This window comes from Colobus angolensis, unplaced genomic scaffold, assembly GCF_000951035.1.
Source record: "Colobus angolensis palliatus isolate OR3802 unplaced genomic scaffold, Cang.pa_1.0 Scaffold33, whole genome shotgun sequence".
NCBI lineage: Eukaryota > Metazoa > Chordata > Mammalia > Primates > Cercopithecidae > Colobus > Colobus angolensis.
Window position 1 is genome coordinate 10,963,971 of NW_012116599.1, and position 17,254 is coordinate 10,981,224.

The following is a 17,254-nucleotide window of genomic DNA, read 5'->3' on the forward strand; positions in this document are numbered from 1 at the left end:
GCCACCGCACTCCAGCCTGGGCGACAGAGCGAGACTCCATCTCAAAAAAAAAAAAAACGTTTGAATGCTGGGGGTCTTGGACATCATCCTCTACAGATAAGAGACCACTACATGTGATGTAAGATAGGCATCCTGGCTTATTTTTCTCCAGGTAGAGAGCACTCTTCTCTACACCACCTATAAACAGCTCATTATTTCTCCACTGATTCAAGGTGCCACTTTAATTCTGTATCCCCTCCAATTACCCTAGCTCTCTATTTTGACACATTGTCCAGTTGCCTGTTGCCACACCAGTGTTTATTGCAAAGGTTCTTAGCATAAATATCGCATAGGAAAAGCCCCTCTCCCCGCCTGCCTTCCGCCTTCTCTTTCAGAGTGGATTTAACTATGTAGAGACCTTTATTTTTCCGTAAGCATTTAAAAATAAGTCTGGCAACTTCCTTAAAAAATCCTTTTAGGATTTTGATTAGTGTCACATTAAATTTATGTAATGTTTTCAAGATAACTGAAGTATTTGCAATGTTAAGTCACTGCGCAGCATTACATCATATTAATTTTATATGTTAAGACAGAATAATGGTCCCTCAAAGATGTCCACATCCCAATCCCCACAACCTGTGACTAAATGACGTTACATGGCAAAAAGGACTTTGCTGATGTGATTAAGTTAAGGATCTAGAGACAGATGATTCTGGATAATCTGGGTGGGCCCAATGTAATCACAAGGGGCCTTACTGAAGGGAAGCAGGAGTGTCAGAAACAAAAGGAGATGTGAAAACTGTGTTAGAAGTCTGAGTGACGCAAGGCCATGAACCGAGGAATGCAGACACCCTGTAGAAACTGGAAAAGGCAAGGAAATAAATTCTCTCCTAGAGACTCCAGAAACAATGCGCCCCTGTTGACCCATTGTAAACTCTTGACCTCCATAATTGTGAGATAAGTTTGTGTTGTTTTCAGTCACTAAGGTTGTGGTAAGACTGCAAATTATGAAACAACTACAGGAAAACATTGGGGAATATCTCCAGGACATTGTTCTGGGCAATTATTTCTTGAGTAATACCCGACAAGCACAGGCAACCAAAGCAAAAATGAACAAATGGGATCACATCAAGTTAAAAAGCTTCTGTAGCAAAGGAAACAACCAACAAAGTGAAGACACAGACCACAGAATGGGAGAAAATATTTGCAAACTACCCATCTGACAAAGGATTAATAATCAGAATTAAAAAGGAGCTCAAACAACTCTTTAGGAAAAAGTCTAATAGTTGGATTAAAAAATGGGCAAAAGATTTGAATAGACATTTCTCAAAAGAAGACACACAGAGGACAAACGGGCTTATGAAAGGGTGCTCAGCATCACTGATCATCAGAGATGCAAATCAAAACTACACTGAGATACCCTGTCACCCCAGTTAAAACGGCGTATCTCCAAAAGTCAGGCAATAACAAATGTTGACAAGAATGTGGAGAAAAGGGAATCCTCATACACTGTTTGTAAGAATGTAAATTAGCACAACCACTATAGAGAAGAGTTTGGAGATTCCTCAAATAACTAAAAATAGAGCTACCACATGATCCAGCAGTCCTGCTGCTGGATATATACCCAACAGAAAGGAAGTCCATGTATCAAAGATAGCTCTGCACCCCATGCTTGCTGCAGCACCATTCACAGGAGCCAAGATTTGGAAGTAGCCTCAGTGTCCATCAGCAGATGAGTGGACAGAGAAAATGTGGTACATATACACAGTGGAGTATTATTCTGTGCAAAAGAATGACATCCAGTCATTTGCAAAGCATGGATGGAACTGGAGATCATTATGCTACATGAAATAAGCCAGGCACAGAAAGTCAGACATCACATGTTCCCACTTACTTAAACAATCTAAACAGTTGAGCTCATGGAGATAGAGAGCAGAGGGATGGGTAACTAGAGACCGGGAAGAGTAGTTGGTTGGGGGCGGCGGTTGGGGAAGATGGAGAAGGTTAATGGGTGCCAAAAAAAACCACAGAGTTACAAAGAATGGGCCAGGCGTGGTGGCTCACGCCTGTAGTCTCAACACTTTGGGAGGCCAAGGTGGGTAGATCACTTAAGGTCAGGAGTTTGAGACCAACCTGGCCAACATGGTAAAACCCTGTCTCTACTAAAAATACAAAAATTAACCAGGTGCGGTAGTGAGCGCCTGTAATCCAGCTGCTTGGCAAGCTGAGGCAGGAGAATCGCTTGAACCTGGGAGGCGGAGGTTGCAGTGAGCAGAGATCTCACCACTGCACTCCACCCTGGGCAACAGAGTGAGACCCCCATCTCAAAAAAAAAAAAAAAAAATGAATAAGACCTGGTATTTCATAGCACAACAGAGTGGCTATAGTCAATAATAATTTAATTGTACATTTTTAAATAACTAAAAGAGTATGATTGGATTTTTTTTTACACACAGGATGAATACTTGAGGGGATGGGTACTCCATTCTCCATGATGTGATTATTACACATTGCATGCCTGTATTAAAACAATCCATGTATACTATAAATATATACACCTACTGTACCCACAAAAATCTAAAAAAAAAATTTTTTTTTGAGAGGAAGTCTTGCTCTGTTGCCCAGGCTGGAGTGCAGTGGCACAGTCTTGGCAACTGCACCCCCGCCGCCAGGTTCAAGCGATTCTCCTGCCTCAGCCTCCCAAGTAGCTGGGATTACAGGCGCCATGCCACCACACCTGGCTAATTTTTTTATTTTTTGTAGAGAAGAGGTTTCCCCATGTTGGCCAGGCTGGTCTTGAACTCCTCACCACCTCAGGTGATCCATCTGCCTCAGCCTCCCAAAATGCTGGGATTACAGGCATGAGTCACTGTGCCTGGCCTTAAAAATTAAAAATTAAAACAAAAAAATTATGGTGCTTTGTTAGAACAGCAGTAGAAAATGAATACAGCCATCCTGTGTGCAAGTACAGGATGACTCTCCATTTCTTTAGGTCTTGTTTGATATATTTCCTTGCTAGGAGAAACCTGAGGCCAGGCATGGTGGCTCACACCTGCAATCCCAGCACTTTGGGAGGTTGAGGCAGGAGCATTGCTTCAGTCCCAGAGGTCGTGGCTCCTGTGAGCTGTGATTGTGCCACTGGGCAACAAAGTGAGACCTTCGTCTCAAAAAAAAAAAAAAGAAAGAAACTTCGTATGTTCAAGGCAATGGGTGAGCATGTTCTTTAGGAAAGGTTAGGACCCCTTCTCAGCCCTGGAGGTTGGATTTGATTAATTTAGCCTAGTGTTTTAAATTTAACTCCCCTTGTCAACGATGATTTCAATGGGCATGCAATCCATTCCAGCCATGGGATCTAAGATTTTCCAACTTCTATGAAGGGCTTGAGAAATTCTGTACTTCCTTTTCCCCTTTTGGTCTTTGACTGTTGCTTGAGATGCTGTGCTTGGAGGCCCTGCAGCCATCCTATTTGTACCAAGTGACAATTCCTTTTTTTTTTTCTTGAGATGGAGTCTCGCTCTGTCGCCCAGGCTGGAGTGCAGTGGCGCAATCTCAGCTCACCCCAAGCTCCGTCTCCCGGGTTCTTGCCATTCTTCTGCCTCAGCCTCCCGAGTAGCTGGGACTACAGGCGCCCGCCACCTCGCCCGGCTAGTTTTTTGTATTTTTAGTAGAGACGGGGTTTCACTGTGTTAGCCAGGATGGTCCCCATCTCCTGACCTCGTGATCCGCCCATCTTGGCCTCCCAAAGTGCTGGGATTACAGGCCTGAGCCACCGCGCCCAGCCACAAAGTGACAATTCTAAAAACAAAAGCAAAACCACACCAGGAAGGCCAGGGAAACCCGGCAGAGAGAACCTGGATCTGCAGCAAAGTCACTCAGCTTCGCATTCCCTACCCTGTACTCGCCACCTCTGGAATTCTGTTTATGTTGAATATGACATTTCCCTTACTGTTTAAACCAGTGGTGGTGAACTTTTGTTACTCGTAGTCAAAAACATGTATGGAACAAGTAAATACAAAGAAAATAAAAAATATTTATTCCAGCAGCCAGAGAGAATTGTGATCATCATTTTAGTGCGTTACATTTAGTGTAGTTTTTTCCTACCTATATTTTCAGCAAACGAGAAACCTTTCAGTGTTTGTGTATGTGTCTACATGTGTATATGGTTTGTTTGCAGTTTGATTTTTGTTTGTTTTCTTTTGCATTGTTGAACATCCTGTAAAAGATGATTTAATGATTTATATTATATTTACCTACCGTAATTTATATAGCCATGCTGCCATTTCTGACGTTCGTTTTTACTGATTTGGAGTTATTATATGCTTGGTGAACCACTAAGTACATAAATATTCCTAACTAAAACAAAGAAAAAAAATTATGACCCTTCCTTCACCACCAGCACCCTCTGGTATCCCATTGCCAGGAGTGTGGATAAATCTAGAATCTTAGTCCTCTTGAGGACTATGACAGTATGTATTGCACACAATCAGAATACCAGGACTTTTTTGGTTTGGTTTGGTTTGGTTTTGAGACAGCATCTGGCTCTGTCACCCCAGCTGGAGTATAGCGGCACAATCACAGCTCACTGCAGCCTTGACTTCCTGGGCTCAAACCATCCTCCCACCTCAGCCTCCCAGGTAGCTGGGACCACAGGCATGCGCCACCACATCTGGCTGAATTTTTAATTTTTTGTGGAGACAGAGTCTCGCTATGTTGCGTAGTCTTGAACTCCTGAGTTCAAGCAATCCTCCTACCTCAGCCTTCCATAGTGCTGGGATTACAGATGTGAGCCATTATGCCCAGCCCAGCCACTAGTACTTTTGGAATCAGTAATTCCACTGCTACGACTTTTTTTTTTTTTTTTTTTTTTTTTTTTTGAGACAAGAGTCTTGCTCTTGTCGCCCAGGCTGGAGTGCAATGGCACGATCTCAGCTCACTGCAACCTTGGTCTCCCGGGTTCAAGCGATTCCCCTTTCTCTTGTCTCAGCCTCCCAAGTAGCTGGGATTACAGGCACCTGCCACCACGCCCAGCTAATTTTTTTTTTTTTTTAATAGAGACAGGGTTTCACCATGTTGGCCAGGCTGATCTGGAACTCCTGACCTCAAGTGATCCGGCTGCCTTGGCTTCCCAAAGTGCTGGGATTACAGGTGTGAGCCACCGTGCCCACTGCTAGGATTTTATACTGAGAAGTAATCAGATGTTCACAGGATAGACAGATAGATGATAGGTAGGTAGTTAGATAGATACAAATAGATATCTATATATAAACACACACAAGGTTATTTGTTGCAATATTATTCATAAAATTCAATATTACATTCCCAGGCTGGGCACAATGGCTCATACCTGTAATCCCAGCAATTTGGGAGGCCGAGGCGGGTGGATCACGAGGTCAGGAGTTCCAGACCAGCCTGGCCAAGATGGTGAATCCCCGTCTCTACTAAAAATACGAAAATTTGGCTGGGCATGATGGCTCACGCCTGTAATCCCAGCACTTTGGGAGGACGAGACGGGCAGATCACGAGGTCAGGAGAATGAGACCATCCTGGCTAACATGGTGAAACCCTATCTCTACTAAAAATACAAAAAATTAGCTGGGCGTGGTGGCAGGCGCCCCTAGTCCCAGCTACTAGGGAGGCTGAAGCAAGAGAATGGTGTGAACCCAGGAGGCGAAGCTTGCAGTGAGCCAAGATCGTGCCACCGCACTCCAGCCTGGGCGACAGAGCGAGACTCTGCCTCCAAAATAAATAAATAAATAAATAAAATACAAAAATTAGCCAGGTGCGGTGGTAGGTGCCTGTAGTCCCAGCTACTTGGAAGGCTGAGGCAGGAGAATCGCTTGAACCAGGGAGGCTGAGGTTGCAGTGAGCTGAGATCACGCCACTGCACTCCAGCCTAGGCAACAGAGTGAGACTCCATCTCAAAAAAAAAAAAGTTACATTCCCAAAATAGGAGGCTGGTTATATAAAGTATGATATATTCACACAAAAGAGTACTGAAGATGATATTTTAGAAAAATATTGAATGACATGGGAAGAGCCTCACAATATATTGCTAAGTGAAAAAGCAAATTATAGAATGGTGTGAATATAGCATGCTAGCCATTTAGAATGAACCCAAGCTAGTATTTTTAAGTGTGTATTTGCATATTTTTGAATTTTTTTAAAAAATCAAATGTTAAGTGGTTGTGCTTAGATATTGGGAGGGCAGGTCATTTATATATTCTATATATTTACCTAATTTTTCATGATAAACACTTACTGGCTTTATAATCAAGGGAAAAAAAAGGTTGCAGATAAACATAATTGCGCTGTGCAGTGGGGACCCTCCTACCCCACCTCAGCCTAGCATCAGCTGCACCTCCCTGGCCATTTTCTTCCCACCCAACCCTGCCCCCTGCATGGGTTCCAGATCCTTCTGTCTCCCTGATCTCTGTGCAATCCCTGAACACATCCTTTGCTCTGTCTTCATCCTCCCCTCCTGCTGCCTTCCTCGGGCCTCTCGACAGGCTCTGGGGCTCTGCCTCCCTTCCTCTCAGACCCGCTCTGGCTGTGTCCCTGCCCCATCTTCCTCTGCATTCAGCCCTCTGTGGCCAGGTGATGACTTCCAGAGGGTATTTCTGCCAAGACCACAGGTGACCTTCCAGTTTCCAACCCCCGAGGACACTCAGGGCACATTGTCCCCGCTCTTTCAGTTGCTGGCTGCTGACCCCTCCTGGGAGTCATTCCACCCCAGTCCCCATGTGCTGACCTCGGCCTCTTACCCCCTTCCTCTCCAGAGGCCCCATCAAAGACCCTCACTCCATCCTGCCTGTTCCCTAGTTTCCACTACTCACTGATGACACCCACACTCAGCCCAGATATGTCCCTACAGCACCCCCAATTCAGCATTTCCTAGACCAACACAGCTGCCATCTGAGTCCCCTGCTGCAGGGCATGGCATGAGTGCCCGCAAACAGCCAAGCCAGAGTCCAGCAGGTTTGCACGCTCCTCCCACCCCGTCCTGCCCACCACCAACCTTCACGGCTCGGGGAGGTCCTCCTAACAGTGCTCCCTGCCACTGTCCACCTTCCACAACCGTGGACAGAATGATCTTTCTAGCAGGGAACGTCATTCCTTTGGTTCTGCATTACTTGGGGTTCAAGTTTAAATTCTGGCCTTACAGGGTGCTTCTCAATTGACACCCCTGCCACAAGCATCAGAGCCCCCCAGGACACCCTGCCCCCTCCACGCTACTGTCGCACAGGTCTTTTCAGGAAAGGGAGGTAGGGGGCGCCCATATTTTGTGATTTTTTAAATCTTTCTGTAACAATGCAGCACAAATATATATATATATATATACACACACACACACACACCATATATAGATGTATAGATATTTTTCCCCTCTTCACCTTGCTCGTGTTGTTACTTCTGCTGGAAAACCTTCCCTCTTCTGGCACCTGGCAAACCCCAACTCAAGAGTTCAAAACTGAGTTGGCTAGGAGTGTGGTGGCTCACGCCTGTAATCCTAGGACTTTGGGAGGCCAAAGTGGGAGGATTACTTGAGCTCAGTTCAAAACTAGCCATGGCAACACAGTGAGACCTTGTCTCTATTAAAAAAAAAAAAAAAGACTGATCACCCACCTTGGGAAGACTTTCCTGCCCACCTCAGGGTGGTTACACGTCTCCTTATCTTTGGTGTTGGGTTGAGCCACGTGAATTTTTTTTTCTTTCTTTCTTTTTTTTTTGGGACAGAGTCTCACTCTGTTGCCCAGGCTGGAGTACAATGGCACAATGTTGGCCCACAGCAACCTCCACCTTCCTGGCTCAAGTGATTCTCCTGCTTCAGCCTCTTGAGTAGCTGGGACTACAGGCATACACCACCACGTCTGGCTAATTGTTGTATTTTTAGTAGAGATGGAGTTTCACCATGTTGGCCAAGCTGGTCTCGAACTCCTGACCTCAAGTGATCTGCCCGTCTTGGCCTCCCAAAGTGCTGGGATTACAGGTGTGAGCCACCACGCCCAGCCAGACATATGAAATTGACATTAAAGAACAGCCATTTGCAGGGCCCAGCCCTAGGCAGGCACGAGCTTGTTGTGTGCCCCCCACCGAGCCCTTGTTGGAGTAGGTGGCCCATATCTCCTTGTGGAAGGGGGAGCGAGTGCTCCGTTGCCTTACAGATAACTAGAGGGCCTTCCTCAGGGATCTGTGGTCAAGGCTGACCCAATGAGGCTGTCCCAGCCAGCTGGCCCTCGCATCTGGCTGGATCTGGTGCACGAAGCTCTCAGCGCTTGCCTGCTGGGCGAGGGTGTCTCCCCCAGCTTGGGTGCCAACATTAGTCACTGCAAAGGAGCTGTTCTGCACACATCCTTTAGGTAGTGTTATAAGAAAGTAAGTTCTAGGCCAGTCACAATGGCTCATGCCTGCAATCCCAGCACTTTGGGAGGCCAAGGTGAGAGGATTGCTTGAGCCCAGGAGTTTGAGACCAGTCCTGGCAACAGAGAGAGAGACCTTGTCTCTGCAAAAAATAAAAACATCAGTTGAGTGTGGAAGCGCCCATCTGTAGTCCCAGCTACTCCAGAGGCTGAGATGGGAGGATCCCTTGAGCCTGGGAGGTCAAGGGTTCAGTGAGCTGTGGTTGCACCATGGCACTCCAACCTAGGCAACAGAGTGAGACCCTGTCTCTAAGAGAAAAAGAAGAAAGTTCTTCAGTCTTGTTCTTGGCCAACACTTGCCACGGCTGACATGACTTGTTATGTCTTCTCTGGTTGGATTCATCCCTTCATTCACATGCTTAATCCTTGGAGAAAACCAGGAGATCGGTGCCTTATGCTGTTTGCTTGAAATGTCATGGTCCCACGTCACCCAGAGTGGTAAGACATAATTGTGTGTTAGGAATACACCACGCATGTATCACTGTGAATACAGAAGGGGGCTAACAGGAGCAAGGGGAGGCTACTGCCTCACAGGGTCAGCCTCCTGGCTCCTGCCAAGACCCTTTAAAAGGTCTGATATGCTAATGATGGTTTAACAGGACTTTGAGGCACCGCCCCCTCCTGTATTTGTGATGCTGCACAGCATTCAGCGGTCCGAATCTCCTGGCTGGCTGTACTTACTACTGTTTTTCATGTTTTTCTCCAGGCTGGAAGACCATCACACACCTCCCCAGACAGCCCAACACCCCACAAACAGCCACCCGCAGGCCCTGCCAAACCCTCAGGAGGCTGTCTACAGGGAGGGCAAGCTCAGCACCCCAGGGTCCCGCGTCTCCTCTTCATGTAAGAACATGGGCAGCACGTCGGGTCAGTTCTGGGACTGTGATGTCTAGAACCCACGCGAAACAGCAGCAGGAGTGGCAGACGCACACCTGCTCCTGGGAAGCCCTCTGGTCTCAGCCACAGCCCTGTGTCACAGAGGCTCACGGGATTCCCAGCCCACAGCCAGACCCACGCTGGGCTGGTCCTCTGCGTCCCCTTCTCGGAGCACTGCCTGCTGTCCCGTCTGGGAGCTCCTGGGGCAAGATTTCTGACTGGTGAAAGCCGGCTTTAATATTAAACTTCAGAGGAGGAATCCCAGGCTGATGTAGATCTGTGACCCTGGTTCTGGTAGCTCAGATTCTCGTGCAGAGGAGGTCAGCCGCCTGCTGGAAGGCTGGACCGAGGCAGAAATGTGCAACTAAAAGCACAAACAACTCTGGGATCCAAACGCGTTTGAAACTTCTGGCTGAGTTAACCAGAGGCTGATGGGAGATAAAAGTATTTTTTAGATGCCAGAAAAAAGATATATGCTTTGAATCAGAAATGTACAAAGTATTTTTTTTTAATTTTTGAAAGGAAATTAAAAGGATTATGAGCAGTTCAGATAAGACTCTAATTTCCATTTGAGTAGGAAAAACAACAGAGGAACGGGTTGGATTCCTGTCTGAGAAACAGCTGAGAACTTGCATCTGCTCACAATTGGATTCAGACGCTTCCAGACCCAGGTTCAGGGCAGTAGCCAGTGACGAGTCAGCAGTGGCTGGGTTATTTGGGACCCTGGGTCTCCTGGTGGTGAGCAGTTTCAGAGGTTTTGCCAGCATTGATCAGCAGTTATTGTTATTTTACGCGTGCTTTACTAGAGCTGTCAATATTCGTGTGCTCTCTAAAGATAAGCAGCTTAGTAATTTCTCCAGAGATTTCTGCTGTCAGGGTGGAGGTCTTAGGGGGTGTCTAACAAGTTTTGCCAATTTGACTGAATGCCATTGAGTTAAAACTGATTTCAAATTCTTAGGCCTGGACTTCCTAAAAGGCTCCACAGTACATTCAGGGTAACGTAGCGGTAACATCCTTGCTTTACCAAAATGACCACTAAGAGGCCCTTTATTTTTGCACTGATTGGATGTGCCTTTGGGAAGCTGTCATGCTGTTACCTGCAGGGCGGAGGCACTTGAGGTTGGCATGGATGGAAATGGCCAAGGAGCAGCTGCTGCAGTGTTGATGTTATTGTTCTTTTCAAGAACAGTTTACTTTAGCCCTGACAAAGTCTGGGCCCGGGCACATTCCAGGTGCTTGCATGAACAGGGTGGGCACCCACCAGGAGACTCAGCCTTGGTGGTCATTGGTGGTTGCCAGTGCTTCTTCCTAGGGAGGTAGCAGCTTGCCCACCAGCCCCCCAGATGGACCAGCTGGAGCCAAAGCAGTGCTCTTCCCAAATCCTGCTGTCGATGCCACCGTTAACCTGCCCCAAATGCTGAGACTGTGTTCTGAGTGTCTCTTCCTCAGGCCTGCTCCTATTGGCTCAGCCTGGCTGGGACCCAGGACACTGACCCCCAGCCCTGCTCTTCTCCACCTGCCAGAGACCAGGAATAGTCACTACCCTCCCTGGCCCTGCCAGGCCCGCTCTGAGCCTCAGGCCAACACCCCTAGTCCTCCTTTTATTTTATTTTATTTTACTTTATTTTATTTTATTTTGAGACAAGGTCTCACTCTGTCCCCCAGGCTGGAGTGTAGTGGCCAATCATACATAGCTCATTGCAGCCTCACACTCCTGTGCCTAAGCGATCCTCCCACTTCAGCCTCCTGAGTAGCTGGCACTACAGATGCACCACCATGCCAGGCAAAGTGTGTGTTTTGTTTTTAATTTTTTGTAAAGATGGAGTTTTTCTGTTGCCTGGGCTAGTCTTGAACTCCTAGTCTCAAGTAATCCTCCCGCCTGAGCCTCCCAAAGCACTGGGATTACAGGCGTGAGCCATCATGCCTGGCCTTCTTAGTCTCCTTTAAAATCCTTTTACTTGACAAAAAGTTCTTCCTTTGGAAAAACCAAGCCCCATGTGAAGTTTCCTCTAGGTCATGAGTAAGCCTTTGCCATGCCTGGAGTAGATTCCCATTCTGAGTTACTTTCTTTCAGACAGGCCTGCCCACGGCCTGCTGCGTCTCCCCAGTTGACCTCCCTGCCCTTCTCCCTGTCCTGTCACCAGCCTCTGCCTAAGGGATAGATGGCAAACAGGCCTCTGCTTCTGTGCTCTGTCTGGGCTCTGCAGATAAGGGGACTGCAATTAAGCCCGTTAAGCCAGGGGATGAGTGATGTGGAGGGGGATGAGCATCAGGGAGAGCAGAGAGCGGGCAGTGCTGGGCTGGGCGTGGGCACCCCTGAGCCACGCTGCCTTCTGTTTGCTCAGGAGCTTGCTGTGACTTCCTCCAGACAGTCCTGCTTCTCCATCCCTCCCCTCCACTTCAATTGATTGATAGATTGATTGATTGATTGATTGTAGAGAGAGGTGTCTCTCTGTGCTGCCCAGGCTAGTCTTGAACCCCTGGGCTCAAGCGATCCTCCCACCTCAGCTTCCCGCAGTGCTGGGATTACAGGCATGGGGCCCCCTCCACTTCCCTTCTCTCGCTCACCTTGCCCTAGGCCCATCCTGGCCCCAGGCAGTAGTCGCCACAGGTCTCCTTGCACACAGCTTGCTGCTGAGTCTGGCCTGTGCTGGGAACTAACGCCCCACCCAGAGACCCCGTGGAAACCCCCACCTTCACGTTGAGTTTCTTGAGGAAGAGCCTTTGCGCTTTGCGTTCAGTCAGCACCGCAGGGAAAACTCATGAGGGGGAACCTGTTGGACCCTCAGACTGCTTGATCGGTTGAACGCAGGGCCAGAAAGAACATTCTAGGTAAAAGACTCAGCCCCAAATGCCAGGAGGAAATAGTTCCCAAGGGAAAAGGCCAATAATATGGCTTAGCATTTTGCAAAACATTGGCCTGAGGAAAGCTATTCTCATTTCCCCACCAACCGGGACTATCTTCAATATCAAAATCACATGCCTTGGGACTTCATAGCCCTGGAGGTTAAAATGCCCAGCCCTGTCTGAAATGGACCAGCAGGCAAGAGATACTACTGTCCCAGGAAGCCCCCGGTGCACGCCCATGGCTCTCCCATCTCCTGGCTCCTGGCTTTCTTAGTTAGGGGGTCTCTTGTTCTTTTTTTTTTGAGATGGAGTCTCGCTCTCTCACCCAGGCTGGAGTGCAGTGGTGCGATCTTGGCTTACTGCAAACTCCGCCTCCCAGGTTCAGGTGATTCCTCTGCCTCACCCTCCTGAATAGCTGGGATTACAGGCATGTGTTACCACACCCGGCTAATTTTTGTATTTTTAGTAGAGACAGGGTTTCACCATGTTGGCCAGGCTGGTCTCGAACTCCTGACCTCAAGTGATCTGCCTGCCCCAGCCTCCCAGAGTGCTGAGATTACAGGCGTGAGCCACTGTGCTCGGCTGGTCTCGGTGGGACCTCTGAAAGTCTGCAGTGTGTCCTGTGCTGGAGGAAGTAGGAGAGGAGAATGGGACAGTTGAACCAAGACCACCTCATGGTCTCAGGACACTCCAGCTCAGTTCCTCCTTTTTATGACCACCCCGTCCCCTACCCTCACACGCCCTGGGAAGCTCCTGATCCTGGTCCTACAGGACTTCCTGACGTGGGCACAGCTTTGTGACTCCACACGTTGTAATGGGGTTCCCCTGGGTGTAGCCCAGCAATTCAGTGTGACTTCACTCAAGTATTCTCTTGTACACCTATGCTTTGTCTCCTGGCCTTATTCTAAGCATATTGAGCAGGTGCCACCTGTCCTGAAGCTCTATTTCTAGACCCAGATACAGGTGGAGACCGCCCAGTGCCACCCGCTGGGTTCTGGTATCAGAAATAGATTCTCGTTTGGGTCAAAAGAGAATTATCTGGAAGTCAAAGCCCCTTGCTACAGGGAAACCTGCAGGGAAGATCCCTTTATATTTAAGATTAAATAGATCACATTGCAAAGCCGCAGAGGTGCTTCTAAAATGAAAGAGCTGAGAGGAGCTTGGCCTAAGGGAGTTGCAGATGCAGCCTCTGTCACAGTCACTGCAGCAGTGACATGGCCACCCTCAGCTGTAGGAGGAGAGGAGAGGTGGGGTGTGGAAGGGGTGCGTGGCATCTGAGATGCAGGAACATCTGTCCCCAGGCCACTGGGGAGCCCTCCGTATGCTATGATGCTATCTAGGATTCTCCATCTGCTTCCCCGTGAAGGGCTCCTGTGTATCCCAGGTGGCCTGGTTCCGGGTGGGCATTAGCTATGGCACCAGTCACTGGGAGTGAGGGCACTTCCTGGCCACCCTGGGTGTACTTAGGGGTTCAGCATTAAGGAGCCTTGGGCTGCTCAGTGAGGAGCACCCTACCTCTCAGGTTGTTAGTTTTAGCAAATAAAACTACACACCACCCAGTTACATTTGAGTTTCAGATAAGCAAATGTGCCTCCACGTTTCATCTGGAGGTGCCTAGCCATGGCCCAGGGAGACAATTTGTTGTTCTGAGGGCTTTCCAGAGGCTGAGGGGTGCCAGGAAGGCTGAGCGGCCAGGGTGATCTATACCTCCCTGGGCTGTGCCTGTTGCCGCCAGCAGTGTGCCTGCCATCCCCCGCTGCCTGGCAAGTTCCCGGCTGCACGAGTAAACAAGTATCCCAAGCCACAGGCGCCAGGGAGCCCGCAGGGCCTGGCCTGGGGTGTGTGCTTTTCTTGGCTTTCCAGCCCAGCCCAGGAGAGGGCATCCTTAGAGGGGCTCCACAGCACATGTGGACTGAACTTTCTCTCCTCCTCCCCAGCAGCCATCAACGCCAAGCCAGGAGAGTGGCTCCCAAGAGCACGCCAGGAGGAGCCTCACCCGGCCCCCACGGGGACCTCCCGCCAGCCAAGGGAGGCGCCCCAGGACCCGGGCAGTGGAGAGACCACCAGGTAAGGGGGATGTCACCAGACCTCGAACCTTACTCTCGGTGCTCTGGGAGCGGGTGCCCCACGCCGGATGCAGAGCACCCAGGAGACCTGAAGGCTCCTCTGAGGCCCACCATCTGACAGGGGAAGCCAAGGAGCAGCATCAAGATTCCCGGTGAAGTGCAGCTACCACTCCTGGCCACGCTCGGAGGGCTGTGCTGCCTGAGAGCCGTCAGTCAGACGGGAGGGACACGGCGCTCAGAAGCACGCCCACAGGACTAGTTTTCAGAACTGCCAGGCGGACATGTCCGGGGCTGTGTGATGGGGTGACTTAAGGACAGTGTCCTGTCTTAGCTTTTTGCATTTGGAGGAGGTGGGCTGGAGGGCAGAAAGATGGAGAAGGAGGTGAGTAAATGGGTTGGCTCAGAGGTCACTTCCTGAAACCGAAACTGGGCCTCCAGGCCGGGGTACGGTGGCGCACGCCTGTAATCCCAGCACTTTGGGAGGCCGAGGCAGCAGGAGGATTGCTTGAGCCCAGGAGTTTGAAACTAGCCTGGGCAACATAGTGAGACCCTGTCTCAAATAAATAAATAATAAATGAAAAAAAAGAAGAAGAAGAAACTGGACCCCCAAGCAGAAGAAAAACGAAACAGTGTCCTCTCTTCCACTGTACCACGTGAGCACAGACTGGCCCTGTGGGTTATTAGGGCTTCTTTAGGGTCTAGAAAGGACTTTTCCAATCTCGCCAGCTCTTTCTTTTGGATCTGGAGAAACCTGTTCAGGGAGAGGGGCCTGGCCTGGGTCTCAGACGCTGCCTGTCCCTGACCACCAGGCACGCCAGCTGCCTCTCACCACTTCCTCCTGGCCATGAAGGAAGCCAACCTCCTGCGGTGAAATACGGGGCTGGAGCAGGCTCAGCTTAGTTCTGGGGGCCCCGGGAGAGGACAAGCAGGAAGACCGAGCAGAACCTGCACCCACTGGTGGAGAAAATCAGAGAGAGAGAAAGAGGCAGAAGAAGAAATCAATGGGGAGTGGCAGACAGGAGGAGGGTGCAGGAGAAACGGGGTGCAGGAGAAAGGGGGTGCAGGAGAAAGGGGGTGCAGGAGAAAGGGGGATGCAGGAGAAAGAGGGTGCAGGAGAAAGAGGGTGCACGAGAAAGGGGGTGCAGGAGAAAGGGGGATGCAGGAGAAAGAGGGTGCAGGAGAAGGGGTGCAGGAGAAAGAGGGTGCACGAGAAAGGGGGTGCAGACGGGTGTGCTGAGCTTCCTTGGGTGGGGATGGGCTAGAAGCCGAATTGGAACTGTGGGAAGGATGGGAAGGACTTTAGGACCTGGGCTAGGGAAGGGTGGGGACAGTCCGGGCTAAGAAGCAGAGGTGTCAAAGGTGGCCGCATTACTTGGAGAGGGGCCAAGCCCCTGGACTCCTCTAGTCCCACTGCCAACCTGCCTGGGGACCCAGGGACTGACCTCCCCTACCTGGGCCTCCCCTCTCCCTGTGGCTGAAGAGGAGCTCATCTGCCAGACCAGGGGTTCTCAGGCTCTCAGCATCCCCCTGAAATGGGGACTCAAAATGAGAGACCGCTGAGGGGTGGGCCAAAGCTCTCTCATGCCGCCGGTCCAGACTGGATCCTCCCCTGCGGTTCAGCCAGGCCAAACGTGCCCTTCCGGCGTAGGCTGCTTCTTTTTACTTCCTGCAAATGCTGAGTTCATTTCTGAGGCTCTCCACCAGGACAGCCCTCTCTCCCCAGAAAGAACTGTTTTCACAGTAGGTAGGCAGCCGACCCCGAGAGACCTCATTACATCAAGCAGGGTTGCCTAACTGGCCCCCCAAGATTCTGTTGGGCACAAAGACCCCTCAGGGTCCAGCCTAGAGGTGCCCTCCTCTTGGTGTCAGTCACTAAAGCCAGCTCTTATTTTAAGCCTAGGGGTTCAGTATGAGGAAGAATAGGATGGAAAGAGGGAGAAGTACAAGTTGTTCCATCTCCCCCTTCCTCCCTCACTGGCAACGTCATCTCTCATCATTCTAGATGAGAGAGAGATATATATACTTCATATGTATATGGTATACCGCATCTAGAATGCCATAATATTCTAAATGACAAGAGGCCATCTCTTGTCAGGCTGGCTTCAGCCCCAATTCAGGTCTCAGCTAAGCATCCCTTCCTCCTGCCTGACCCCAAAGTGCGGGTCACGCCCTTCTGCCAGGCTCACAGGAGCCAGAGTCCCCCCATGAGACTGTGGGGAGACCCCACTGTGTTGTCATGTGGCTGCCTCTCACTGCCTCAGAGACAAGCACAGTGTCCAGGGTATAGAGAGTGTGCAGGGCCTGCTGGGTGTACAGGGAATGTAGGGCATGCAGGAGTGTGCACAGTGTGCAAGGTATTCAGGAAATGCAGGGCTGCAGGGAGTGTGCCAAGAGTGCAGGAAATGCATGGCTGCAGGGAGTGCGCCAGGAGTGCAGGGCTGCGGGGAGTGTGCCAGGAGTGCAGGGCTGCGGGGAGTGCGCCAGGAGTGCAGGGCTGCGGGGAGTGTGCCAGGAGTGCAGGGCGTCTGCGGGGAGTGTGCCAGGAGTGCAGGGCGTCTGCGCTGTGCTCCTGCGCCTGGCCTAGGTGGTCAGAGTACCTGTTGATGAACAAGTGGGAGAAAGGGAGAAAGAGTGGTTCTCTATGTGGCTTTGGTGGGGAACGTATGTCCCCTCAACTTCCCTGAGCTCTGTTCTCTTGCTCTTTCAGGTGAGGTCTCACACCCAGAAGAGGAACTGGTAGATGGGCAGGAAGCCCCTGGGACGGAGGTCTGGGTCAGTGGCAGACTGAATGATGGCACTGGTTACTTAGCTCAGCTTTCAGGTGTTTTAAGGCTAATGGCCACTCAAGCTCTGTTCCAGTGAATTCCAGCAACTGTCTTGCTGTAAAATTGCTTTCTTGGAGGCTGGGGAATAAAAGTCCAGACCTGCCAGGCGTGGTGGCTCACACTTGTAATCCCAGCACTTTGGGAGGCCGAGGTCGGTGGACCACGAGGTCAAGAGATAAAGATCATCCTGGCCAACATGGTGAAACCCTGTCTCTACTAAAAATACAAAAATTAGCTGGGCGTG

General features: G+C 50.0%; 1 protein-coding gene across 1 annotated transcript in view; it reads left to right on the forward strand.

The window, feature by feature from the left end:
* The window catches only part of ARMC9 (armadillo repeat containing 9), a 197,676-nt gene that overhangs the window by 164,888 nt on the left and 15,534 nt on the right, over positions 1-17,254 (forward strand). The window contains exons 22-23 of the mRNA XM_011951991.1: positions 9,103-9,239; positions 14,057-14,186. Of these exons, the coding sequence (XP_011807381.1) occupies positions 9,103-9,239; positions 14,057-14,186 (267 nt within the window). The remainder of the gene's footprint in view (positions 1-9,102; positions 9,240-14,056; positions 14,187-17,254) is intronic.